Source organism: Boeremia exigua (genome assembly GCF_020726555.1).
Source record: "Boeremia exigua strain MPI-SDFR-AT-0100 chromosome Unknown C7974scaffold_8, whole genome shotgun sequence".
Taxonomy (NCBI): Eukaryota; Fungi; Ascomycota; class Dothideomycetes; order Pleosporales; family Didymellaceae; genus Boeremia; species Boeremia exigua.
This window is the reverse complement of record NW_025763525.1, coordinates 2,025,691-2,048,448: the sequence shown is the minus strand read 5'-3', so window position 1 is coordinate 2,048,448 and position 22,758 is coordinate 2,025,691. Positions and strand designations below refer to the sequence as shown.

The 22,758-nt window shown below is 51.1% G+C and overlaps 11 protein-coding genes across 11 annotated transcripts; 6 read left to right on the top strand and 5 right to left on the bottom strand.

Annotated features, from left to right (window-relative positions):
- The first annotated feature begins 1,168 nt into the window (after window positions 1-1,168).
- Window positions 1,169-3,234, top strand: C7974DRAFT_426128 (major facilitator superfamily domain-containing protein). The gene is made up of 3 exons (XM_046144508.1): window positions 1,169-2,318; window positions 2,371-2,825; window positions 2,878-3,234. Exons 1-3 carry the CDS (start codon window positions 1,436-1,438, stop codon window positions 3,124-3,126), a joined length of 1,587 nt encoding a protein of 528 aa, XP_045995862.1. The 5' UTR covers window positions 1,169-1,435; the 3' UTR covers window positions 3,127-3,234.
- Window positions 3,235-3,975: 741 nt separating this feature from the next.
- C7974DRAFT_314749 (glutamyl-tRNA amidotransferase) lies at window positions 3,976-6,017 on the bottom strand (the record flags this gene model as incomplete). Its single annotated transcript, XM_046138471.1, has 3 exons — window positions 3,976-4,172; window positions 4,235-5,650; window positions 5,705-6,017. The coding sequence occupies 3 exons, from the start codon at window positions 6,015-6,017 to the stop codon at window positions 3,976-3,978; spliced, it is 1,926 nt and encodes a 641-aa protein (XP_045995861.1).
- A 604-nt stretch (window positions 6,018-6,621) lies between these two features.
- On the top strand, window positions 6,622-7,353 carry C7974DRAFT_415124 (DJ-1/PfpI family protein; the record flags this gene model as incomplete). Its single annotated transcript, XM_046143863.1, has 2 exons — window positions 6,622-6,652; window positions 6,701-7,353. The coding sequence occupies 2 exons, from the start codon at window positions 6,622-6,624 to the stop codon at window positions 7,351-7,353; spliced, it is 684 nt and encodes a 227-aa protein (XP_045995860.1).
- A 178-nt stretch (window positions 7,354-7,531) lies between these two features.
- C7974DRAFT_297689 (major facilitator superfamily domain-containing protein) lies at window positions 7,532-8,422 on the bottom strand (the record flags this gene model as incomplete). Its single annotated transcript, XM_046137693.1, has 2 exons — window positions 7,532-7,849; window positions 7,901-8,422. Coding segments are annotated over 2 exons (840 nt in total), but the record flags the coding sequence as incomplete, so codon positions are not given.
- Window positions 8,423-9,884: 1,462 nt separating this feature from the next.
- On the top strand, window positions 9,885-11,334 carry C7974DRAFT_435423 (Pyoverdine/dityrosine biosynthesis protein-domain-containing protein; the record flags this gene model as incomplete). The annotated part of the gene is made up of 4 exons (XM_046145060.1): window positions 9,885-9,934; window positions 9,998-10,392; window positions 10,441-10,826; window positions 10,885-11,334. 4 exons carry the CDS (start codon window positions 9,885-9,887, stop codon window positions 11,332-11,334), a joined length of 1,281 nt encoding a protein of 426 aa, XP_045995858.1.
- Window positions 11,335-12,289: 955 nt separating this feature from the next.
- Window positions 12,290-13,738, top strand: C7974DRAFT_378025 (Pyoverdine/dityrosine biosynthesis protein-domain-containing protein; the record flags this gene model as incomplete). Its single annotated transcript, XM_046140391.1, has 4 exons — window positions 12,290-12,629; window positions 12,682-13,073; window positions 13,130-13,538; window positions 13,623-13,738. 4 exons carry the CDS (start codon window positions 12,290-12,292, stop codon window positions 13,736-13,738), a joined length of 1,257 nt encoding a protein of 418 aa, XP_045995857.1.
- Window positions 13,739-14,554: 816 nt separating this feature from the next.
- C7974DRAFT_398361 (glycosyl hydrolases family 31-domain-containing protein) lies at window positions 14,555-17,396 on the top strand. Its single transcript, XM_046142306.1, has one exon. It carries the CDS (start codon window positions 14,858-14,860, stop codon window positions 17,369-17,371), a length of 2,514 nt encoding a protein of 837 aa, XP_045995856.1. The 5' UTR covers window positions 14,555-14,857; the 3' UTR covers window positions 17,372-17,396.
- Window positions 17,397-18,635, bottom strand: C7974DRAFT_398360 (uncharacterized protein). Its single transcript, XM_046142305.1, has 2 exons — window positions 18,023-18,635; window positions 17,397-17,819 (listed from the first exon to the last, which is right to left on the bottom strand). Exons 1-2 carry the CDS (start codon window positions 18,218-18,220, stop codon window positions 17,682-17,684), a joined length of 336 nt encoding a protein of 111 aa, XP_045995855.1. The 5' UTR covers window positions 18,221-18,635; the 3' UTR covers window positions 17,397-17,681.
- A 41-nt stretch (window positions 18,636-18,676) lies between these two features.
- On the bottom strand, window positions 18,677-20,010 carry C7974DRAFT_398359 (uncharacterized protein). Its single transcript, XM_046142304.1, has 4 exons — window positions 19,932-20,010; window positions 19,668-19,840; window positions 19,453-19,617; window positions 18,677-19,404 (listed from the first exon to the last, which is right to left on the bottom strand). Exons 1-4 carry the CDS (start codon window positions 19,983-19,985, stop codon window positions 18,780-18,782), a joined length of 1,017 nt encoding a protein of 338 aa, XP_045995854.1. The 5' UTR covers window positions 19,986-20,010; the 3' UTR covers window positions 18,677-18,779.
- Window positions 20,011-20,042: 32 nt separating this feature from the next.
- Window positions 20,043-21,511, top strand: C7974DRAFT_222642 (purine nucleoside phosphorylase-like protein). Its single transcript, XM_046137197.1, has 3 exons — window positions 20,043-20,438; window positions 20,564-20,993; window positions 21,056-21,511. Exons 1-3 carry the CDS (start codon window positions 20,225-20,227, stop codon window positions 21,375-21,377), a joined length of 966 nt encoding a protein of 321 aa, XP_045995853.1. The 5' UTR covers window positions 20,043-20,224; the 3' UTR covers window positions 21,378-21,511.
- Window positions 21,279-22,666, bottom strand: C7974DRAFT_222636 (Fcf2 pre-rRNA processing-domain-containing protein). The gene is made up of 2 exons (XM_046137196.1): window positions 22,145-22,666; window positions 21,279-21,947 (listed from the first exon to the last, which is right to left on the bottom strand). The coding sequence occupies exons 1-2, from the start codon at window positions 22,463-22,465 to the stop codon at window positions 21,561-21,563; spliced, it is 708 nt and encodes a 235-aa protein (XP_045995852.1). The 5' UTR covers window positions 22,466-22,666; the 3' UTR covers window positions 21,279-21,560.
- Between the last annotated feature and the right edge of the window lie 92 nt (window positions 22,667-22,758).

Below are 22,758 nucleotides of genomic sequence, written 5' to 3'. Positions count from 1 at the left end.
TTCTGGGTCAGAGCTTAGCTTGCATTGTGCAAAAAAAAAAAGGCCAGGGCCAAGAACAGTACTGAAGCAGGTGTAGTCAGTGTGAAGTGACAGAGTTGGCTCAATAGATAGATAGCTGTACTTACAACATGGACTTTGCATTGCACTGATATTGGGTGTTCCATTGACCCGAGCAGATTTTGAAACTGACGTGTGGAGCTGAAATCCATCCACCAGAGCCGCGGACAATATCGAGCGTACTCTTCCTAAGTGTGTCAGCCGCGCCCCGCACCGTGCTCCTTTGACACGAGGAGTCTTGTGCTTGGTACACAGAAGAGTGAGGCCGCGCAGAGGCAGCGAGCATCCATAGAGAACAGGGCTGGACCTATCACTTCGACTTTCGACTACAGACTTCGATGGCCAAAGAGATCCAAGCCTCGTCGCCTCTTTCTGTAGCGAATCAGCCTGTTTGAAATAATGTTTTCCATAGAGAGTCAACCGAACCTCTCAAACAATAATGTCAGTTGTAGCTGGGATAAATACGGCTTGATAGCTGAGTTCTTGTTGTTCTGCGCGTAATCCGGACTACCCGGCAAGTGGCTTTTAGGATTCTGAGTCCTTTAAGAAGGTGAGTTTTCAAGTCGCTCAAATCTGCTCATGTGGAAGGACGGCAATTTTCCAGAAGCACCACTGCCCAGGTGACGTGTTTGCGCAAGCCCCATAAGGCATTTATAAGCTCGCTCACCAAATTCTACCAGTTTTGTAAGTGAGATTATTGACATGCAGAGGTCGCATGATTGGGATGAGGGAGGCGTGCACGGACATCAATCGCAGCGCCATGAAAGTGGAAAGACATGGGGTTTCGCCGCTATTTCCCCAGCGCCCCACTTCCCCGGACGCAATCGGCCCAGTGATCCACTCAACTTCGAGCATTCGCCCAGTGCGCACTCGCCAGCCCCTTCTTTTGGACTACTGTTCGACATTGTTATTCGTGGAAGATCTCTCGAGGGGTCTCGATGAGCGGACCACGCGGCTCTGGATCTCGCCCTTTTGATTTGTGCACCACTCACAAGCATGCCGAGACGCCTTAGCATGTCTTCTCTTATCTTAGCACCCAAAGCTAAGCCCGTGGCGGTCTTGGACTAAACGTGTTTGATGATGGTGGTGCTGACGTTGCGACAAACCTCATCAGCACATTGGCGCACAAGACGCCATTCTCGATTATTGAAACATCCAAGACGCGATCCCGCAATTCGTGGATTTGGAAAACCCGATAGAGTGGCTTGACATGACAGTGACGACCGCGATGACTTCGCAAGTTGTGTGTGCGGCATGATCTGGCCGATAGCACCGGTTCTAATTACGCTCATTAGCCGTTCCCCCATATCTACCCCAGGTCGTCCCCAGACAATTTTACTTCTCCAGATCTTCTTCCATCTCACAGCCGCTGGACAACATGGCGTCAACAGCGGAGAAAGTGAATACCGTTCACATTGAGCGATCGTCCAACAGCTCTACGGATCATGCCGCTGACCTTGCTGTTGCGTTCGAGGAGGGCAAAGACCCTGGTCTCAGCGATGCCCATCTCTGCACCGAGGCTGACAACAAGCGCATTCTGCGCAAGACCGACATATGGATGTTGTCTCTTCTCTGCATGGTCTACTTCCTTCAATCCGCCGACAAGGGAATCATCGGCCTGACAGCCGTTTATGGGCTCAAGACAGATGCGAAGCTCAAGGGCAACGACTACTCGAACATCGGCAGCATCGGTTACTACGCACAACTCGGCGTCCAGCCTCTTGCGGCATGGATTCTCGTCAAGCTTCGATATCGCCAAGTCTTGCCAGTCATTATCATCTGCTGGGGAGTCTCTGTTGCAGGAGGTCTTGCTGGATCGAGGAACTACGTGGGTCTGCTCGTATCTCGCTTCTTCTTGGGTGCATTCGAGGCGGCCGTTATCCCTCTCTTTTCGATCATCACAATTGCCTTCTACAGGCGCTCGGAGCAGCCCTTTCGCGTTGCATGCTGGTACAGCTGCTACGGACTTAGCACTATGCTGAGTGCGCCCATCGTTTATGGCTTCGGTCGCATCCACTCGCACACTCTCTATCGATACCAGGTCGTGTACCTCTTTTTCGGCCTTTTCACGATCGTCGTTGGAGCTTTCACTTACTGGTGGGCGCACGACAGTCCTGGGGAGGCCCGTTATCTGACCCCCGAGGACCGTCTCAAAGCTGTGGACCGTCTCAAGGCCAACCAACAGGGTATAGTCTCGCACACGTTCAACTGGAAGCACGTTTGGGAGGCTTGGTCAGAGCCGAAGTACTGGTTGTACATGAGTAAGTGCTGCAAATTTATCGAGAACGAGGATTATTTACTAACTCTCGACAGTCATGGTTATCGCTGTCAACGCTGGTGCTTCGGTCTCTTCCGTCTTCGGCTCCATCATCCTCCAGCAGTTGGTCGGTTTCACCGCCGACGAGGCCGTCCTCCTCAACATACCATTCGGTGCCCTCCAATTCGTTTCGATATTGCTGGCCTCTTGGTTAGCCGCTCGCTTTAGCCGCAAGTCTCCCTTCTTGCTTGGTCTAGTCACGATTGTCATCGTCGGTGTCGCACTGCTAGTCGCTCTCCCGAAGAACAAGGCAAACAAGGGCGGTCTCCTTGTTGGATACTACTTGATTGCTTTCGTCTTCGCCATCAACCCACTTCTCATCTCATGGATGGGTGCAAACTGCGCCGGTCAGACTAAGAAGGCCGTATACTACACGTCGTTCAATGCCGGTAACTCTATTGGCAATATCATTACGCCTTACATCTTCAACTCGAAGTTCGCTCCACAATACGTAAGTACACCCCCTTCACTGATCAATTTGAATTTGAACTCACATTATTCAGGTCAACGCGCTCAAGGGCATCATGATCATCTGGTGCGTGCTCTGGGGTGTAGTCGTCGCTCAGATCTTCCTCATTACATGGATGCAAAAGAAGAAGGGTGATCAGCGTGAGGCAGCTGGCCTTTCCAGGGACTTCATCGACTACTCCATGGATGGCGACTATCACGAGGCTGGCGCCGAGGTTCACGGCGAGAATGGCCTAGCAGATATGACCGACAAGGAGAACTTGTACTTCCGTTACTTGTTATAATCGTCTTGTCGACCAAAGCGGGCAGGGAAGGTCCTTTCTAGTATATATTGTCTTTGACACCAGTTACAAGCGTTCTAATAACATTCTTGTATGTTCACTGGAGTTACTTCGACATGAAGTGCTATCGAAATTCGCACAGAAATCATTGAACGACGACCTCAGCTCCATATCCACGGTGTACGGACGGCTCTATTGAACTACTACGTGGCAGAACCCGGACACAGTACGATGCCGGTGACTTCCTTGTCATTTCCTATAGCACAGTTTCCGGTGCAAGATGGGATGAACGAGCAGATGGAACGTAAACCCAAAAGCGATTCTATGGCCACAACGGTACCTGATAGCATTGCCGATAGCACCGGGTTGATCATTGTGGGGTTCAGCAATCGTGTCTGATCTAAACGTACAGGTGATTGATGTAGGCCGTCGGGCCTGTGGTGATTGTTGTGGAACAATAGTTGTGACCCAATATATCTGGTTTTGGCGGCAGCAGTCTGATTTTGGAAGGCATGGACCTTGCGTTTCGCCGGCGACAGTCACTTCTCAGAGCAGCAATTATACACAACGCCCTTCTTTTAAACTGATCGCGGAATATGCAAAGGAGCAGAACATATTGGATACGTCTCGTGTGAGAAGTGAGGCGATATCAAGAACATGGTGAAGACGTGATAGGCTATCAATCTTCCGTCTTCCTACTGGCACGCACAATATTCTAACTGGTGACACCTCTCTATATATCGCTTGGATCCAGGCAGTGGTGGAATACAAAGCTAACTTGCTCCCTGTTGTATAATAAATCCTGATAAAAGTTACAAGACGCTTAAACGTGCAACTGTTTAGCCTACTGTTCTATCTTCTTTGCAATATCTCTCCACCGTCAACAGCGCTTGCTCCGACGGCAGAAGCTTTCAGCACGCCCCTATGGTAAAGCTTGGTGATTACATTCAATAACACAAGATCACATCCCTTCGCTACCATAAAGTTTATCGACACAGGTAGTTGTTCCTTATGGTTTGTTATCACTGAATCGTAAGACATCTGACCAACTACATCATGCCTGTCAGTGATACTCTCAAAACTCCTGCCGCGATTCAACTTGCTCACTTACTTGGAATGCTAATGTCAGGAGACTCAGCCATGACACTCCAGTATTGGTTGTTAAAACCTGTGGGTACCGTCGGTGGGATTTTGTAAGTGTTTCTATATTGAACACTTGGAGGACTGACGTAGGCCAGTATGGCAGACGTGCAAGACCTTGGATCTTCCTTGAGCACATGATCTTGGAACCATTCCATGAACACAGTCTTGTTATTCAGCGCATCAGCCAATGCTGTGGGTGGTTGCGCGTCTCCAAATGCCCATCGCGTCAAGGGAACAGGATTTACGGCGGGTGACCTTCCATCGTGGAGGAGTGCATACTGGGTGTAGAAAGGATCGCGGACCAGCGTTTTCTGACGTTGGCTGATGATTGTTGCGTACGTATTTGCCATTAATACTTGTAGGTCTGTTGGTGCGGATTTGGGTCGAGAGTCTTGCCAACTCGTGGTCATATTGAACCAATTAATGGTCTCAGCGCTGAGAACAACTTTGACTTCATTCAAGAATTGGTCGAGAATCGTCACTGTCTCGTTTGTCAAGCCAACTGGGAATTTTTCGACTAACAACTGAGTGGGGAAAGGATTATGAGATCTATTGCGGGTCAACGCATACAGCTTAGTAGCGGCATCGTGGAGGAGAAGAGGATCCCTGACTATGAGGGCCGCTGTGTCAAATTCCGGAGCAAGGGGAAGCGTGAACTGCAACGAAGTGGTGCCGTGTGATGGTCGCAATCCGTAAAGGCCGCTGACTCGAGCAGGGCCGCGAATGCTGCCCCCTGTATCTGAACCCAATGCGAAATCCAACCATTCGTACGATGCAACGCTAGCTCCAGCTCCTGCAGACGAGAAATTTGGGTCCTGGTAGCCATCCCCGCGTGGGTTAAATGGTGAGTGGTAGTCAATCCAGTCCGCTGTCGCGTACTCTCCATTGGCAAATTGTGCAGTCTTTTGTTTGCCTACTATGATCGCTCCGGCGTCCAGCAACCTCTGCACCGCAGGCGCTGTTACGTTAGCAGGGGGGTACAGATTGTACCACGCTCGATTTCCATTGCCGGATTTAACGCCGGATAGGTCAAAAATGTCTTTGATACCTAGACGCATGCCAGCAAGCGGTTTGGTCGGTGTCGGTGTGTAGTAAAGTCTAGATGGAACTGCAATCGTGAGACCGTTCCCTGAAATATGCGCTGGGAGAATGAAATGACTGCCAGAAGGGTCGGTATACACAGACTCTACAAAAGCTTCTTGATGATCAGAATAAAGACGGTATGCCCGATGAATACTCCCTCGAGACGACAAGAAGTAAGGACCGTCAGGGAGCCTCTCGTAAACTCTTTCTTCAGCAAAGAGGATGGTTCTGTTTCCCCAGGTTCGCTCAGAAAGAGCTCGAGAATCTCCATGCTCCCGAGGAGTCACTTGAAGGTACACCACTAAGTATCTGTTATTGAATACCAAGAAAGAGTTACCGTTTCAGGAGCTCATACTGTTAGCAAAACCGTCGCTCCAAACATCATCCCGTGCTTGAAAGCGTGATAGATCGTGTTCTAAGGAGGTTTGCGAATAATTACCAAGCCCAGTAGATATCACGGTCAGGGCAAGAAAGAGTTCAGCAGCAAGAGTATGTGCATCGAACAATCGGGTGGTAAAGGTTTTATCCAGCGATCCAATCACATCTGGGGGAATCCAGTATGTAATGCCGTCAAGATATACGGTGGTGCCGGTGGTTCGTATAGCTTGCGCAAAGGAGAAAACAGTCGACAACAGACCTAACCAGAAGGTTATAGTTTGCAGAGACATTATCAGACTTCAAGAATCATAAAAAAAGACAAGCTCATGGGTGAAAAAAGAACAACATCGTGTGATATCATCTCTTATAGGTTGTGTTCGTTTAGGTGAATGCCTGACTAGCAGATGTGCTTTGTTGTTAGGAGCAGAAATTCCATGACTAGGTTTAAATTAATTGATCAAGGGGCTTGACGTGGAAGTAAAGCCGATACAAGGTCAAGTGCTACACTAGCCTACTCGCCGGGAGGATACGTGGCCTATTCACCGTGATATTGCCGATGCTATTGACCTCTCTTAAATTGAAGTCTGACCTTATGTTGCGTTATTCGCCCTATTTATTATCAATCGATGAGAGTAAGAGTTGGTCACAATTCTATCTTGGCTACCTGCCGACACGTCTTCAGCTTGTTAAGTGGAGAGAAACATGTACGGAAAATCGTCCTTTGGAATCTTGCGTAGTACTAGTGTTGCATACACGAAGAAGCCAGCTGCACCTGCATTGAAGGGGCTATTTTTCTCATCGGCTAAGACTGAGCCCAAAGCACGCTCATTGCCAGTAACTCCGCAACGTTCCCGTTCTACGTTATCCGTTGCTCTTCAAGACCACGTACCAAAGATGGCTCAATCCAATCAACAAAACACAGGCCGTGAGAAATATCCAATCACTATTCGAGTTCCTACTGACATAATAGTAGACAAACCTGTAAACTATGGGATGGTTCTATTTCCTGGATTCCAGGCGCTGGACGTCTTTGGGCCTCTTGATGCGCTCAATCTGCTCTCGCGCACAAATAAGATGAATTTGTGCATTATTGGTCAATCCATGGATGCCATATCAACGAAAGTCGCCAATGGAGAACTTGGAGGATCAAACTTTGAGCAGCTTGTACTGCCGACTCACACTTTCGAGACTGCACCTGCTCTTGATGTCCTGATTGTACCTGGTGGTCAAGGAACGCGTACACCAGATGCAATATACACCATTGAGTTCATCAAGAGGATGTATCCTTCGCTTCAGTACCTCATCACCATCTGTACCGGTTCTGGCCTTGCTGCACGTGCTGGAGTTTTGGATGGGAAACGGGCGACCACGAACAAGCTATCTTGGGATGCCACAGTTGCTTTGAGACAAGAAGTTGATTGGATACACAAAGCTCGTTGGGTACAAGACGGGAACATTTGGACATCTTCCGGCATAAGTGCCGGCATCGATGTGACTTTCGCGTGGATCGAGGCAATTTATGGTCATGACATTGCAGAGAATATTGCAAACAGGATGGAGTACAATCGTATGACAGATTCAAGTAAAGATCCCTTTGCAGATCTTTATACACCCAAGATCAGCTAGATGTTGATCTTGATTTGTTTATGGCCACCAATCCGTAGGCCAAGCAACCTGCCAATAGCGTGGAACCTCCGAACAGTTGAGCATATAGAAAGTTTCCATCATGAATTGCGACCAGTTGTCCTCCGATAGGTGGCCCTGTGAGACATGAAATACTCACGAAGCCGAGAACCATGCCGACCTTGGTACCCACTCTCGTTGGATCAGTACTCAAGTCTCCAACTGCCGCTGGAAAGAGACTCTGCGTAGCGTTGGCTGCGATTCCATAGACGACAGCCCATCCAAAGAGTCCTTCGGTGGAGCTAACACCTATCCAACCGAATTGCAGAATTCCACTTATGCCAACTGCGGGGATGAGTGTTCTCAGGATTCCAAAATATCTATCAGCTAGGAGTGCGGGTAGAACCCGACCAAATAGGCCCACGCCGTTCATAACAACTATAACCAGCAGTGATTGTGTTTGAGAAAAGCTGAGCGTTGAACGGCCGAATACGCCAATCTAAATTTGTTAGTTACTCGCGTACTAAAAAGGAAGGAAGAAGGAACGCACATAGAAGTAAGCAAAATACACCCCCCATAGACAGAAGAAAGATCCAATGATGAAGAGAACAAAGGATCGTTCCTGTAGTGCTCGCGCATCGAAAAATGATCTTGGCTTTCTGACTGGGACGCGTGTCTTTGTAAAGGTGAGGATTGTTGCAGCGTTGAATGTAACGACGAACGACATGATCAGTACAGTCCATCGAAATCCTAGACGATCAAGGCAAGAGTATGCGATAAGCGGGAATACCATACCACCTGTCGAAGCTCCGCAGGTGGCTAAGGAAACAGCTAACGCTCTGTGCCTCTTGAAGTAAGTCGGTAGAACAGAGACGATAGGCGCGAAAACAAAGCCATGCCCGAGACCGCTGCAGATTCCTTGGGCAAGGAACAGCTGCCAGTACTCTGTTGATAGAGCTGTCATAAATGCCCCCAGAACCTGTAGTGTGCAGCCTATAAAGAGGCAGTGTCTGAGATACCCCATGTCAACAGTTCTCCCAGAGAACACACCGACGAAGTTGAGTAGAAACATTTGCGTGCTGCCTATCCAAGCGACATCTGACGATGATCGACCCAGATGCTCGACATAGTATTGCTGGAAGAAACCGAAACTGAATGTGCATTTAGAGCTGACACTGAATGATAATCATGGTTAGAATCGGTGCAACTCACGATGTGATATAGCCCCAGGAATTGAAAATGACCAAGTGACCCATGATAACTTGCGTCCACGCCAAGAGACCTCCATCTGGAATGTCTGCTAATTTTTGACCTGCATCTAACTCCATTGAATGTTTCAGACAAGAGCTCTCTGATCTCTCGCTTCCTGAGAGCTAGATTCCAGTTGAGGCTCGTCAATGTGCGACGTATGAACGTCGATCGTTGTATGTCGGGTGCGATTGATTGTGTGTGAGCCAGGCTGACGAGTTTATTACAGAGGGAATTCGAGAGATGTTTCCCAAGGCACGCGGAAGAAGAAGGTAAGTGTTGCGGAAGACAAAGAAGCAAAAATGTGTTGAGCCACAGCTGGTTCACGAGGCGACAATTTTAAAAATTCTCTCTGAGGACTTGACCTTCTGTGACTGACTTGTTGTAAGTCGAAAAGAATTGAAAGTTGTTCGACTCCAGTCTTGGATAGCATGGTTTGTTAGATTAAGAAAATACGTAAACACAAGATTCTTTGCTTATAGATTAAGAAGTAGGCGCTAGGATCGTAATAAGACCGATATGTGTAGTGGCTAATAATGTATCTTGGCGAGTGCACAGGCTTCGGAGCAACACCGGACATATAAGACTATTTCAAAAACAACTAAGTAGAAAACTGTTTCCTTAGTAGGGGGTGCCCTAACGGACCTACTGATATAATGATAATAATTCTACCTAACTTGGCATCTAAGCCATCTAGAGGCTAGCAAATGAGTTTAAGGGACCTAGCAGAGTGTTAGGGTCGAATTGGGGCTATACAAACTTTAGAACGATAGTTAGGTCAGGGTAGCACAGTCTTAGGTTTGAGTAATGGTCGTGGTATATCTAGGAATAGTTAGGTAGAAGTTTGTTTTACACGTGAAAGTAGCTAGCTATTACCTAATCTGCATCTAACTCCTCGCATACTTATCTCCAAGCTTAGTCAGAGGTTGGACAATCTATTATAGGGTCTAATTATACTATACATAGTGCTATAATAATAGTGATAGGTGTAGTAGCTAACATAGCATTTGATTACGTGCACCCACTTACAGACAACACTAGACAGACGTTACAACTTGGCAAACGTTGCTTGACGCTCTGGCTATGACTCTGTCCTTAGATTCTATTAAGGAATCTAGACCTCGATCAGGGCCTAACAGATCGGCTCTATTTATCTGAGAAGAGTACAGCCGAACGTCCCTGTCTAGCAGCTGGCATACACTCTGATGCTAAATACTAAAGTGTTGTCTCTTCATGAGCCCATTTCATAGGAACTTGTGCCACAGATTTTACGTATCCTTTCAGTCATGCTTTCCGTTACACCAACTGCAGCCCACGACCCAGCATTCCTACGGCCGTCCGTGGTCGAGGATATATACGGTCGTGAAGATTTTTATTTCTCACACAACTACGTGACCAGGGATTTGAAAAATGGAACACTGAGAAACGATCGACCCAGTGACAGCGAAGAAGTGCTGAATAAGCAGGGTTTCAAAGTCGACGAAATAGTCACTGCGATTATGAAAATCCTGGAAAAGTTCAGCCTGCAACAGCATGGCAATGACGTGTTCATGGGAAAAGAGGTCTTCTCACCAAGGGTCCATCGCCATGTCTCGGCAGGTCGACGCATTCCCATGGTTTTGCCAGCTTTTCCTGCTAAAAGCATCAACGTCCAGGACAAAGTATTGGGCAGCAGTCCGGACCTCGGCGAAGAGCTTGCTTTAGACAGGCTGAATGATCTGTGTACTCAGATTGGTCAGGTATACGAACCTGGTGCCACAGTTCTCGTCGCAACTGATGGCGCTTGTTACAACGGTTGGTACAAGAATTCTGCAATCAGAGACACGAGCTAATGGAATGAAGATCTTACAGGAGTTACTCCCGATGATCTTTGGGAATACGGATCTGCTCTACGCAAGTTGGTGGCTCAGAAGGGCTATCACTGTATTGAGTTCGTACGCATCATGAATCTTGTAGGGCTGCACACTGGTGAGCAAATTTCCAAGGATGAGTTCACACGTTTGCTCGAACCTTCACGCTTGGAGCTCATGTCCCAATATGGAGACTCTGATTTTGATGCGAACTACTATATTCAGAACGACCCGGACTATAAATCAACCTACGATGGGTATGCTAAGTTCTTAAAGAAAGATCTTGCTTTTAGCCCTCTCAGAAAAAGTATATCCAGCGGAAAGAAGTGGAAATGCTTGGTCCACAATACGGCGAAAGCGATGATTGCTCGTGGTGTGGTATGAGAAAATGCCGACTTGAACATATGAGCTACCGTTTGCTGACATGGAATGCTAGGCTTTTGCAGCGTTAATCCTAGAGAAATATCCGGAATACGTTCGTCTGTCGATTCATCCCTCGACCGGTCTGACGAAAATTTCCATGCCGTTGATACCCCAGCCCGACTCCTTCTCAATGACACCTTGGCACTGTGCAGTAGCCGTGGATGTATATGGAAAGTTCAGAACAGGGCACGCAGCGACTTTGCGGGAAAACTATGATTTGGTAACGAAAGACGGTCGACCGTACTGCTTCCGTGAGCGTTCTGCACTTTATTCGTGGGATGCGGAAGTTGAGTTCAGTCATCTATACGGTGGGGGTTTGATCGTACGAAATAGGGGGGCTCATAAGGAGGTGTCGTTTTCCGAGACTGACTTGAAGAAAATGGCCGCTCTGACTCGTATGCAAGGAAAGGTGATTCTCGAGGGTTTTGGAAAACTAGCATCGGATATCGTTGACATCAAGTGATGCGTTGCATTGACCATGGGGAAAATATCTGCATGCTTTCTCAACAAAGACTGCGATCAGTGGTACTGTACAAAATACACGTAGGATTAGGATAGAGGGGGTTCATCGCTGCATAAATGTTAATTAGCCTGACCAGTTTTTGTCCATGTAGCCCAATGATGCCCTCTAAAACAAAAACCCTTGGCGAAGGAGCGTGGGTTTTGAGCAACATCTGGGTCTGCACATGGGTGACTGAAGACACAGTCTACGATATCTGGCTACCAGAGCGTCCTACCCTTACGACTGTAGCAAGTTTTTCAGCAAATCGATCTTTGCACTCCTATCGTCGTGTGTTGCAGGAATCTACCGTAGTAACGACTAGCACACGTTACGAACGTCACTAACTACTACAAGCACGCTTAATCACGTTGTGATGAAGTGATTTCCAGAAATAGGTCACGCTCAGAGCCGGAGGCACTCGGCCATGCCAAGCTCTAGTGGAAGCTCGGTGGCGCTCACAGATCAGAAAACTCGGTGGCTCTTACAGATCAGGAGGCTCGGTGGCTTTCACAAATTATGTGAGCCAACAAGCAGTTCGGGCGCTATACGTTAGAGCTACTGCAATCTTAAGAGTCGTGTCAATAGGGCGATAGTTGCCAAGAAGATGCCGCGACATTGAGTGGCGTACACCACGGTACACGTTACGGGCTTATTAGGAGGATCAAGGAGAATGCTCCCGATGTGCTGTGTCAGTGTTGAACTAAAGCTCTGTTTATTGTGTGCGGTACACGCACAGACACTGCACTCAGAACAATGGTCTCGCGGACACGGTTGCGCGGTGGTAGACAATCCGGTATAAATGGAGCGCATCCTACCTTCTCTGCACTAAACTACTATCCTATTGAAAATAGTCTGCTTTGACAATCATCAATTTCAATCTTGCGTTTGCTCCTCTGACTCATTGTACATTTGCATTATGAGTGGTGACAAGACATTCGATATTGCACCAGTCCTTGCTGTCTTCCAAAGGTTCGCCTTTTTTGAAGAACAGGAGCGGCTAAACAAAGCGCGTGGTTATATTGCTGCAGCCACTTCGAAAATTCAGCTCAGCTATGCATCCAAAACCCCAATATCTTTACTCCTGCCGGCTGCACCATTCAAAAACTCGTCTCCACACAAAGTCCTAGACACACGAAGCCCCGATTTTGGAGAATTTCTGGGTCTATCGAGACTCAATCATCTTTGCGATGATTTGAGAAAGGTATATCCGTATGGTGCAAATCTTACTATGGTATCTGACGGCCCTGTCTACAACGGTAGGCTATAGTTTGTAGATGGTGTGACTCCATTACTGATTTAAATTATTAGATCTGCTCTGCATCCCTGACGCTGATTTCTACGACTACGGTATTAAGCTACGCAAACTTGTCACTGAGAATGGGTTCACACGCATTCGATTCAGACGTCTAGCGGATGTGCTCGGAATCGCAGACGCAGACAGCTTGTCTAAGGCTGAATATCTAGCCCTGGCAGATACCTGCCGGACTGAGATGGAAGCTAGATTTCTGCCTACAAGCTTGCAGATTGAAAAAAAGATCGAATCCCACAAAGACACGAACTTGACCTATCAGGCATATGTAAAGCTTGCCGATGAGGATCTGCGATGGGGACTAGATCTTGATCCGCGGATCAGAGACGATAGAGTGCTTTACACTGAAGAAACCCAAAAGGTCGCAATCAGATTGACTGACCGTCTGCTGGTGAGTTCATCTACATGTTTTGTGTCCGAGCTTTTGTCTGACGTGGCTCCTCTTAGGCTTATGAGGGCGCCTTAGAGGCTGCATTTCCCGGCCACATCAGACTCTCAATTCATCGGTCAACCGGCGAAACGAAGATTCCAATTCCTTTGATACCACAGCCTGAGGGTTTCGGGCTTCAGCCCTGGCACTGCTGTGTTGTAGTCACAGCTCAAGGGCAATACTTAACTCGTCATTCAAAGGACTACCGATATAATAAGGACTATGAGGTTGTAGAAAAGGATGGGAGGCCTTACCTGATACGTGAGAGACACGACAACTTTGATTGGCCAGAACATATCAGACTACATCATACCTACGAGGGTGGGATAGTCGTAGAGAACATCTCGTCCAAGGATTATGAACTCACGGCAGAATGGGAAGTAAAACTGTCCAACTTAGCGTTGCGTTTCAAAAGTATTGAACTGTGTGGGTTCAAAACTAGATAGAGGTTCTAAATATGCAAGTAGGAAGTCCTTCTCCGTTGAACGCCATTACTGTAGCAAATCGCAGTTCAGAGTCACATGATTGCAACTTGCAAAGGAGAGGTCGAGGAAGCAGCTTGTTCAGTAGTTGGAAGTACGGCCTTGGGCGCATTCAAGCTTTCGCACTCATTGAAGGTCTCTTGATTTCCACAGAAGACAGTACGTAAGACCTCGTGGGCTATATCTTGTTCGTCAATATGTGCCAGGTCCTGATCATTCTGCAATATTTCCTCTGCAACAACTGCTTGACATGCTAGAACGTTGCCAATCAATGGACACACTTCATGTCATTTACTAGAGAGTTTCAGACAGGAAGCCACCCCTCGTATCGTCTCACGTAGGCATACACCGATCAAAATAGATGCTCTCACTACCCGATACATTTGGATTGGTGGTAGCTATTTGATTTCGAAAAACACGAATCGTGCAGGTTGCTACCATGAAAGTCAATACTTGGAGCAGTAATTAAACAGTGCATTTTGATACCCGCCTTTACTCATCCTCCTGTCTTCCATCCGCAATCTTAACAGGTGTCATTCGTATACTATCGCCACCTAGTCGACAGGTATGCAGACAGACGCACACCGGTTACAATATTATAGCTGCGTGAACATCGTCCGCTGTTTAATATCTGTGAGACCATGATTAATGCGCGCTCATCTTCTAGCAGTGACGCACGCCATCTTGTCATGAGGCGTTCTCTCGAGACCAAGGGGTTGCATCGGGTTGCATCTCGTCGTACGGTGTTAGGCAGCTGGCCTTCGAGGGAGGAAAATGCGAGTTGAGTTTGAAGGATAGTCATCAGATTCGTTCCTTCTTCTGCCTATGCACATTGTTTGGGACGTCGTCTGGCCTCAAACCGCGGTTGATTGGTGCACCACCCCACAGCTGCATGCGTGCCTGCAGCTCTTCCAAGAACAAGAAATGACGCAGGCGCGTGGACCCTCTGCAGCTCCACCTGTGTTACACCAGCGACCTCGCGACTCTTCGAACTCCCGTTATGGACTGACCACGGGCTCTGGCAGGAGTGCCGACCTCGTCGAGTCGTCGTCTGACCCACCAACAGGGCAGGGGCGCCCGAGCCGAGGTCACGAGCCGCCGAAATCAAGCCACCATGGCTTGGCCTAAGCATCCTTCCCCGGACGGTATAACAAGATGGAGACGCTGGCGTTCCTGCGCCCCGCAATGCCCCGGACGCCTTCGATCCTCTTGACACTAAGAGGCGCTGCATAGTTTGTATTGTGTATTCTTTGCCTGCCAGCCATGGGGAAGCCAGCGCGTTACACGTTCGATGTGCGCCCCGTCGCACACCCGGATGCTATTGTCGCGGGCGACAAGTACCGATTCACTATCCTTACAGACGGTCTCCTGCGATTCGAGTGGTCTGAGGATGGCAAATTCGAAGATCGAGCATCGACCTTCGCGGTCAACCGAAAGCTAGCCGTGCCAGACTTCTATGTTTGGGACCGCGGCCACGGCATCGAGATCGTCACGAAACGCTTCCACGTACTCTACGACAAGAAGAAGTTCAGCGCAGAGGGACTCAAGGTCAACCTCAAGGGAAACGTGACAGGTTCTTGGACATACGGTCAGAACGTCTCGAACTTGGGTGGAACCACACGGACATTGGACGGCGCCAATGGAAGAAGAGAACTAGGGCCAGGTGTCTTATCTAAGGACGGTATTGCCGTTCTGGACGACAGCAAGTCTATGCTGTTCGAGAAGGATGGCTGGATTGCAGGCCGCAGGAATCAGAGCGACATCGACCAGTACCTCTTTATGTACGGCCGCGACTATCGCGAGGCGGTGCGCGCATACTACGCTGTCTCTGGAAGCCAGCCTCTTCTCCCGCGTTACGCAATGGGTAATTGGTGGAGCCGATACCATGCATACGACGAGAAGGAGTACCTGGAGCTGCATGACCACTTCGAGAAGGACGAAGTTCCTATGAACGTGGCTGTGGTGGACATGGACTGGCACCTTGTCTGGAATTTGCCTGATGGTATCAACGGCTGGACAGGATACACCTGGAATAAGGAACTGTTTCCAGATCCCGATGCTTTCATGAAGAAACTGCACGACCGCGGCATGAAGCTGACTCTGAACCTGCACCCCGCAGACGGCTTCAGGTGGCACGAAGCCCAATACGCGGAAGTCGCGAAATCTCTGGGCATCGACCCTTCGAGCAAGAAGACGATCGAGTTCGACTGCACAGACAGGAAGTTTATGGACGCATACTTTGATATTGTGCACCACCAGCATGAGTCTCGGGGCGTCGATTTCTGGTGGGTAGACTGGCAGCAGGGTAATACCTCTAAGATCCCTGGCGTTGATCCACTGTGGGTGTTGAACCACTTCCACTTCCTCGACAGCGGCCGTGGCTCGCAGAGACCGCTGATTTTGTCACGCTTCGGCGGTCCAGGTGCACAGCGTTACCAAATTGGGTTCTCTGGCGATGCTATTATTACCTGGGAGTCGCTTAACTTCCAGCCTGAATTCACAGCTACGGCATCGAACATTGGCTACGGCTGGTGGAGCAACGACATTGGAGGTCACACGCACGGCTACAAAGACGACGAACTGACGACACGGTGGGTGCAGTTGGGCTGCTACTCGCCCATTCTCCGATTGCACTCGGACAACAACCCCTTCAACACCCGAGAGCCCTGGCGATTCACCGAGGAAAGTCGAGTCATCATGGAAGATACCCTCCGATTCCGCCACAGGCTCATCCCATATCTCTACACCATGAACGCTCGCTCGGCTTCAAACGATGAGCCCCTTGTCCAGCCTATGTACTGGGACCACCCAGAAGAAGATTCGGCCTACAACGTTCCCAATCAGTTCCGCTTCGGCAGCGAGCTCATTGTAGCTCCTGTCACCCAGCGCCGCGACAACACCACCCACCTTGGCGCTTCCAAGTTATGGCTGCCGAACGGTCGCTACGTCGACATCTTTACTGGTGTCGTCTACAACCGCAAGGGCGACCTGCAAGTGCACCGACCACTGAACCAGACTCCTGCTTTCGTGCGCGAAGGCGCGATCGTGCCCCTCGATGGAGCGTGGCGACCCAAGAGCGGCAGCCCGAACCCAGAGTCGATCGAAATCCTACTTGCTGTTGGCGCAGATGGGTCCTTCACACTGATCGAAGACGACGGCACTGGCTCGCAAGTTGATGACGGCGGCTTCCGCTTCATCGACGACGAGGGCGAGGAAGCCCCGGCCGACCAAACAGTGCACTTCAGCTACACACCCATCACCTTCAAGCAGTCAACCGGTGTGCTCACAATCGGTCCCACCAGCCCACCCAACTCCGCCATCCCGAAGAATCGCACCTGGACCATCAAGCTGCTCGCCCACACCCCCGCCGACAAAGCCGAAATCCGCTGCATTTCCACGAGCCCAAGCACCAAGCGCAACGCCAAACCGCTCTCCTTCACCACCTCGCACGACAGCACCGGCACCCTCCTCACCCTCGGCGCGCATCCCACCAACAACACCATCATCATCGAGCTCGGCGCCTCGTCCTCGGGCCCGCAGCTCGACATCATCGACCCGAATCCGAAGATCTGGGACATTATCGACAAGGCGTGGATCGAGATGGACCAAAAATGGGATATCTGGAACTGCGTGAACAACTCCGAGCCTGTTCTGAACAAAGTGCGTGCGTTGTCGAACCGCGGGCTGAAGCAGGAGTTGCTGGATGCGATTCTCGAGTTGCTGTTGGCGGATGAGCGGTACGCAGGGGAGGGGGAGGAGGGGTTAGCCATGCGGTGAGCAAACAGCAGAGTTTATAAGTTAAATCACCATTGTAACGAATGCCACGAAATTCCATTACGATCTGAGGCCGATCGCATTGTCGTGAGGCCAAAACGCTGCCACAAGCCATGACATCACCACTCACCACTCACCACTCACCACCACACCCAGAGCACCTAAATACTGCACAACACCCAACCCGCCCTCTCTCCAAACACATCCACAAAACCAATCTCCAATACCCTCGCCCTACACACGATCACCCTCCCGCCCCCTCACCCAAAATGGCACCAAAACAGTGCACCCTCTGCGCAACCCCGCGGCCGTCCTAATCCGCTGCCAAATCGACGCCACAGGCACGTGGCACTTCGTGTGCCCCGGCAAGTGCTGGCACTCTGTGAGCGGCGGCGTCGAGGACGCGCGCGGGCTCGAGGGGAAGTATCCGGGGTATCGCTATGGGGGGATGGTGAGTCTTTTTCTACTTTGTCTTGCTGGATTTTGTTTGGGAGATGGGGCTTGGGAGGGGGAAGGTTGTGTGGCGATTCGGGCTGGGGGTCGGGCTGGGGGTTCGGGTTGTGAGCAGATTAGGGGTGGATTAGGAGCAGACTAGGGCTGAAGTGCAGGAAATAAGTTTGAAATGACGAGAGGAAATGGCTGACACAAAAACAGTGGAAGGACCGCGATGCAGATGGCCCGCTGAGCGCGAAGAAGCCGCGGAAAGTCAAGGAGCGGCAGAAGAAAGACGCTGAGGAGCGGCGGGCGGCTGAGACCAATGCTGAGGCCGAGACCAAGGCTGAAGCTGAGGGGAAGGAGAGTGTGCAGGCGGGCGAGAGCAGTGATTGAAACTCGCTGTGCTGCATTTGCCATCTGGTGTCATGAAGAGCGAGGCCATGTGCGTTTACGGGATCGAACAGTGATCCCACAAGTCTCCTACGCCGGCCTTCAGATGAAATATCTGGCCTGGAAACGAAGTGCCGTGACGATCAGATGTCTCTCCTCGGCTGGAGGCAACGGCGGCGAGAGTCGACTTCACGTGTTGTGAGTGGTAGAGGCCATCAAGCGCGTCAGTTTGAGAGCAGACTGGGGGAGCGAAGCATTTGCGAGGATAGAACGGGATTGAGAAGGGGTTGTACTGTGATGGAGGGACGCCGGGAGGGCAACGAGTAAATGAGTAAGAGGAAGCATGACAGGAGATGTCCTTGGAGGAGACGCCGAATTCTCGAGGCTGCTGTTCCTACCAAAGCCACATACATCTAACCAGTGTGTAAATCTAAATGTTAGCATGATCAGCACAGCACATCTCACAGCCGAAATGCAGCAGTACGCCAGAGAGCTTTGCAGATGTTGCTACACGTTCATTGTTTGTACAGCCATAGCCCACACGATCAACGCTCATCCATGCGTGATCCATATCATACAATCCCCTCTACCTCCTGAACTCGATCTCACCCGGCGTCTTGTGCCCCTCCATCGCCTCCTTGAAGCCCTTGCTATTCAAAATCTCATCGACCTTAGCCATCATCGGGCCCTCCCTCCTCCTCTTCACATCATCGGGCTGTATCGCCTCACCGGCGCGTGTCGCCGTCTCCAAGTCCTCATACTCCCAGACATTCGCCTTCATACCGACGCCGTGGAACTGGTGCTCGGTAACAAACGCCAGCCACGCCTTGACCACGTCCGGGTGCCCGTCGCGGATCTGGATCAGCCGCCGCTTGGTGATGCGCTCGAAGTTCTCCTGCGACTTCTTGAACACGAAATGCGACCGCGGCACGGTCCAGCGCTCCGTGATGCGCGGCAGCGGCACCGGCCCGCGCGCGCACAGCCCCATGTAGTATGCGGCGCGCACCGCGAAGTCGGCGAACAGGAGCAGGTTCTCGACCTGGTAGGAGCGCAGCTGGAGGTCGCACACGGGCACGCCGTACTGGGGTTCGCGGCGCAACGGGCGCATGTTGAGGGCGCGGACGTTGACGGGGTCGCGGAGGGCGTCGAGGGCGGCTTGGGTCTTTTCGTCGAGGGGTTCCTTGTCGGTGGGCAGCTTGATGCCGCGCTCCCTGCGGGGTTGTTAGAGGCGACGAGCGTGCGGAGAGGGGCAGGCGTACTCGGCAAGCTTCAGGGGCTCGATGCCGCTGCGCTTGAAGACGCGCAGCAGCGTCAGGTCATCGGGCGCGCTCTGCAGCTCTTTCCACTTCTGCTGGGCCTCCTCGCGCGTCTTGGGCTCCCATTTCGCCGCGCGCTTGGCGGCCTTCTTCTGGCTGTTGAACAGACTGAGGCCTTGTCAGCAGACGCTTCGTCGCGCGTGGGTCGGGCTGCGTACGCCTTGTATTCGGCCGGGTCGATGTCGAAGCCCTTCTGCAGCACGTCCAGCGGGATCTTGCCGCTCTCGACTGCCTCTAGAAACCCAGCTACGGCCTCCTCCTCAGTCTCGTTGTCTTCACCGAATGCTCGTCGGTGCGGGGTTGTCGAGAAGGGTCGCGCGGCGTGTGTGATCTGTATGCGTGAGTTCTGATCATGCCATTGCCACACCAGCGGTCGTCGCATTCCCGCCATTGCAATCGCCGGCTACTCGCTATCATCTCACCTTTATGCGCTTCGCCGGCCCCAGGAAGGAGCGCATACATCTCGGCGCCGCCATTGCTGCTTTGCCGCTGGTGTTGATGATGTCTCCAACTTCTTCAATTGCAGGTGCGCTAGCACGCTTCCGGCAATAGCTCGGCACGTCGGCGTCCGCCGCATCATGCTGGAGGACCTTCCCCACGCGATTAGATATCCGCCGAGTCACTAAGGCTCGATTGACTCTGATCCAGTCTGTGTTTTCTTCTCTTCTTCCCTCTCCCCCTCACACTGAGATCAGAGAAGAAAGAGCTGGAAATCATGGCATCAATCGATCAAGCTGTTGCGCCCAATGCGTATGTCCGCGCCACCGAGACCGCAAACTATGTACGACAGCAGTTACCCGAGGCCCTGCAGCACCCGAAGGTAGCCATTGTGTGCGGATCTGGGCTGGGTGGACTGGCAGATACGATCGAGGCCGAGCCCAAGATTGCCCTGGACTACGGCAGCATCCCTAACTTCCCTCAGAGCACAGGTGAGTCAGCAACATCACCAACCTCGAGTCATGTGGCAAGGAGATGGATTTAGAGAGAGTAGAAGCAGAGCAATAGCTTTGTTTGTTTGAAAGCATGAAGAGTCATCGCTAATTGCAGTTCACAGTCGTTGGCCATGCAGGCAAGTTCGTCTTCGGGCAGATTGGTCCCCAGAAGACAACAGTAGCTCTGCTTGTTGGGCGGGCGCATTTCTACGAGGGCCACTCCATGGACGCAGCCACCTTCGCAACACGTGTGTGCAAGCTGCTTGGTGTCGAGACCATCATTGTCACTAACGCCGCGGGTGGACTCAACCAGAGCTACAAGGTCGGAGACATTGTGTGCTTGAACGACCACCTCAACATGGCCGGACTGGTCGGTGTTCACCCCCTGCGTGGACCCAACATCGAGGAGTTTGGCACCCGATTCCCACCCCTCTCAGACGCATATGACCTTGACCTCAGGAAACGGACGCACAAGGCCTGGGTTAAGTTGGGTCTCGACAAGGGACAACGAAAGCTTCACGAGGGCGTTTATGCATTTGTTGCAGGCCCAACGTAAGTTGGCCAATGATTTCATTGTTCTATTGATGTGTTTAGGCAAACGCTGACACGTATAGCTACGAAACACGCGCCGAGTGCCGAATGCTCAACATGCTCGGCGCTGACGTGGTCGGCATGTCAACCGTGCCAGAGATCATCGTCGCACGGCACGCCGGCGTCAGGGTTCTGGCCTTCAGCCTGGTGACCAACAGCGCTGTGCTGGAAGCTGGCTCCAAGGGCAGCGATCCTGAAATTCAGGATATGAAGAGGGCGGAGCTCACAGCCCATCTGACCAAGGGCATGGCGAACCACGCAGAGGTCTTGGACGCTGGGAGAGAGGCAGCGAAGGATATGGTGGCCCTTGTCAAACAGGTACTTAGCGACTTGCACGAGGAGTAAGTCGAATCGAGGTAATCGACGATGCAAGTGAGCACATATCGAACATGCTGCTGTCGCAGATCTGCAGGGCCCACACCAATTTCGCTGTGATGTGTGACACGTTGATAGGATGTTGGGCAGGTAGGCAGCAAGGCGTCCGCTAGCGAACAGATGCAAAGCTTGGTACTTGCCAAATCGACATGCTCAAGGCTTGAAGACCTTGCCCTTGTTGCGCTTGGCCTGCTGCTTCTTGTAGAAATTCTTTCCTCCACTGGCCTTCTTGACGGATATGTCATTGTACTTGCGCTTGAAGCGGCCGCTCTGCTGTTCCTGGTTGATGACCTCCTCCAACAGAGTCTGCTTGCGGTCCTTGTTACTCAGACGACTACTGAAGAACTCCGTTGGACCCTCAATGACGGTGCCGACCTGCGAAAACGCAGGGACATCGTTCTTCGCGTTGTCCTTCTTGTAGTGGCGCTTAGGGTCTAAGACGTTCCTCATCTTTAGAAGCTGCAAGTCACGCTTGAGTTCGGGAGTGAGATTGGTCTTGGGCATATTGAACCACTCAGCGCCAGCGGTCGCCTTCTTCTCCTGTCAATGCTGTCAGCTTGTGCTATAGAAGATAGTTGTGAACAGCAAAGTGTATGATGTGCCTCAGTGTAACTATGAATAAAAACCATCAGATGGTGCAGGAAGGCGTCCAAGACGGAGCCCGAATCTGCGTCAGGAAAAAGTTTGGGATAAATTATCATCACCGGCAGGGAAGGTTGAAAAATGTTTGAACGTACCTCTTTCCGCGCGCGCTTGTCGGCGATAGGGTCATCGATCTTCTTGATACCATTAGCAAGAGCTAGCTGCTTCTTGTCGATTAGCTTTGAGTGATCAAGACGAGCGATGTTGCCCTCGGTCTTCTCGTATGTGTCGGCGATGTGCCCAGGCCTCAGCTTGGGAAGCTTGAAAGGCGCGTCTGGTGCAGCAACTGGCTGCAAGGCTGCCTTTGCGCGCATGCGTTCGGCAGCCTCGTTGAGCAGCTCCTTGATTTGCTGATCAGAAAGCTCTTCATCGGTGTCATCCTCGAGGAGAGGCTGATGCGCTGGCAGAAGCTCCATGTTGGCGTTTGCGTGGGATGCACAAAGTTTGGAGATTTTGCGGGCGAAACTTTTTGAGAGGATATGACGCTCGGGCCAGCATCGAAATCGGCAGCTTCACGGGCCGACGCTCAGAACAGCCGTGACGGCAGGAACAGCGGGCAAAGCTATGTACATGCCGGTACCATGATCAGCTTCACTTTCATGCCGCAGAAGACGATGATGCGAGTCGGCTCACCGTAACGCGTCCCTCGGCCCTAGGGAAGGCCAACGCACACTGGACGGCTGGTGCAGCCAATCACAAGCGGGCTCGT

Bases quoted from the DNA above. Each gene is read 5' to 3' on its own strand.
- C7974DRAFT_426128 (XM_046144508.1), top strand. From the start codon at position 1,436: ATGGCGTCAACAGCGGAGAAAGTGAATACCGTTCACATTGAGCGATCG. The intron at 2,319-2,370 runs GTAAGTGCTGCA...AACTCTCGACAG, and splicing joins GAAGTACTGGTTGTACATGA to TCATGGTTATCGCTGTCAAC. The intron at 2,826-2,877 runs GTAAGTACACCC...CACATTATTCAG, and splicing joins CGAAGTTCGCTCCACAATAC to GTCAACGCGCTCAAGGGCAT.
- C7974DRAFT_222642 (XM_046137197.1), top strand. From the start codon at position 20,225: ATGGCATCAATCGATCAAGCTGTTGCGCCCAATGCGTATGTCCGCGCC. The intron at 20,439-20,563 runs GTGAGTCAGCAA...TGCAGTTCACAG, and splicing joins TAACTTCCCTCAGAGCACAG to TCGTTGGCCATGCAGGCAAG. The intron at 20,994-21,055 runs GTAAGTTGGCCA...TGACACGTATAG, and splicing joins GCATTTGTTGCAGGCCCAAC to CTACGAAACACGCGCCGAGT.
- C7974DRAFT_398359 (XM_046142304.1), bottom strand. From the start codon at position 19,985: ATGGCGGCGCCGAGATGTATGCGCTCCTTCCTGGGGCCGGCGAAGCGC. The intron at 19,841-19,931 runs GTGAGATGATAG...TCACGCATACAG, and splicing joins GGCCGGCGAAGCGCATAAAG to ATCACACACGCCGCGCGACC. The intron at 19,405-19,452 runs GTACGCCTGCCC...ACAACCCCGCAG, and splicing joins GAGCCCCTGAAGCTTGCCGA to GGAGCGCGGCATCAAGCTGC.
- C7974DRAFT_398361 (XM_046142306.1), top strand. From the start codon at position 14,858: ATGGGGAAGCCAGCGCGTTACACGTTCGATGTGCGCCCCGTCGCACAC.
- C7974DRAFT_398360 (XM_046142305.1), bottom strand. From the start codon at position 18,220: ATGGCAAATGCAGCACAGCGAGTTTCAATCACTGCTCTCGCCCGCCTG. The intron at 17,820-18,022 runs CTGTTTTTGTGT...AAAAAGACTCAC, and splicing joins TCTGCATCGCGGTCCTTCCA to CATCCCCCCATAGCGATACC.
- C7974DRAFT_222636 (XM_046137196.1), bottom strand. From the start codon at position 22,465: ATGGAGCTTCTGCCAGCGCATCAGCCTCTCCTCGAGGATGACACCGAT. The intron at 21,948-22,144 runs GTACGTTCAAAC...CAGCATTGACAG, and splicing joins ACAAGCGCGCGCGGAAAGAG to GAGAAGAAGGCGACCGCTGG.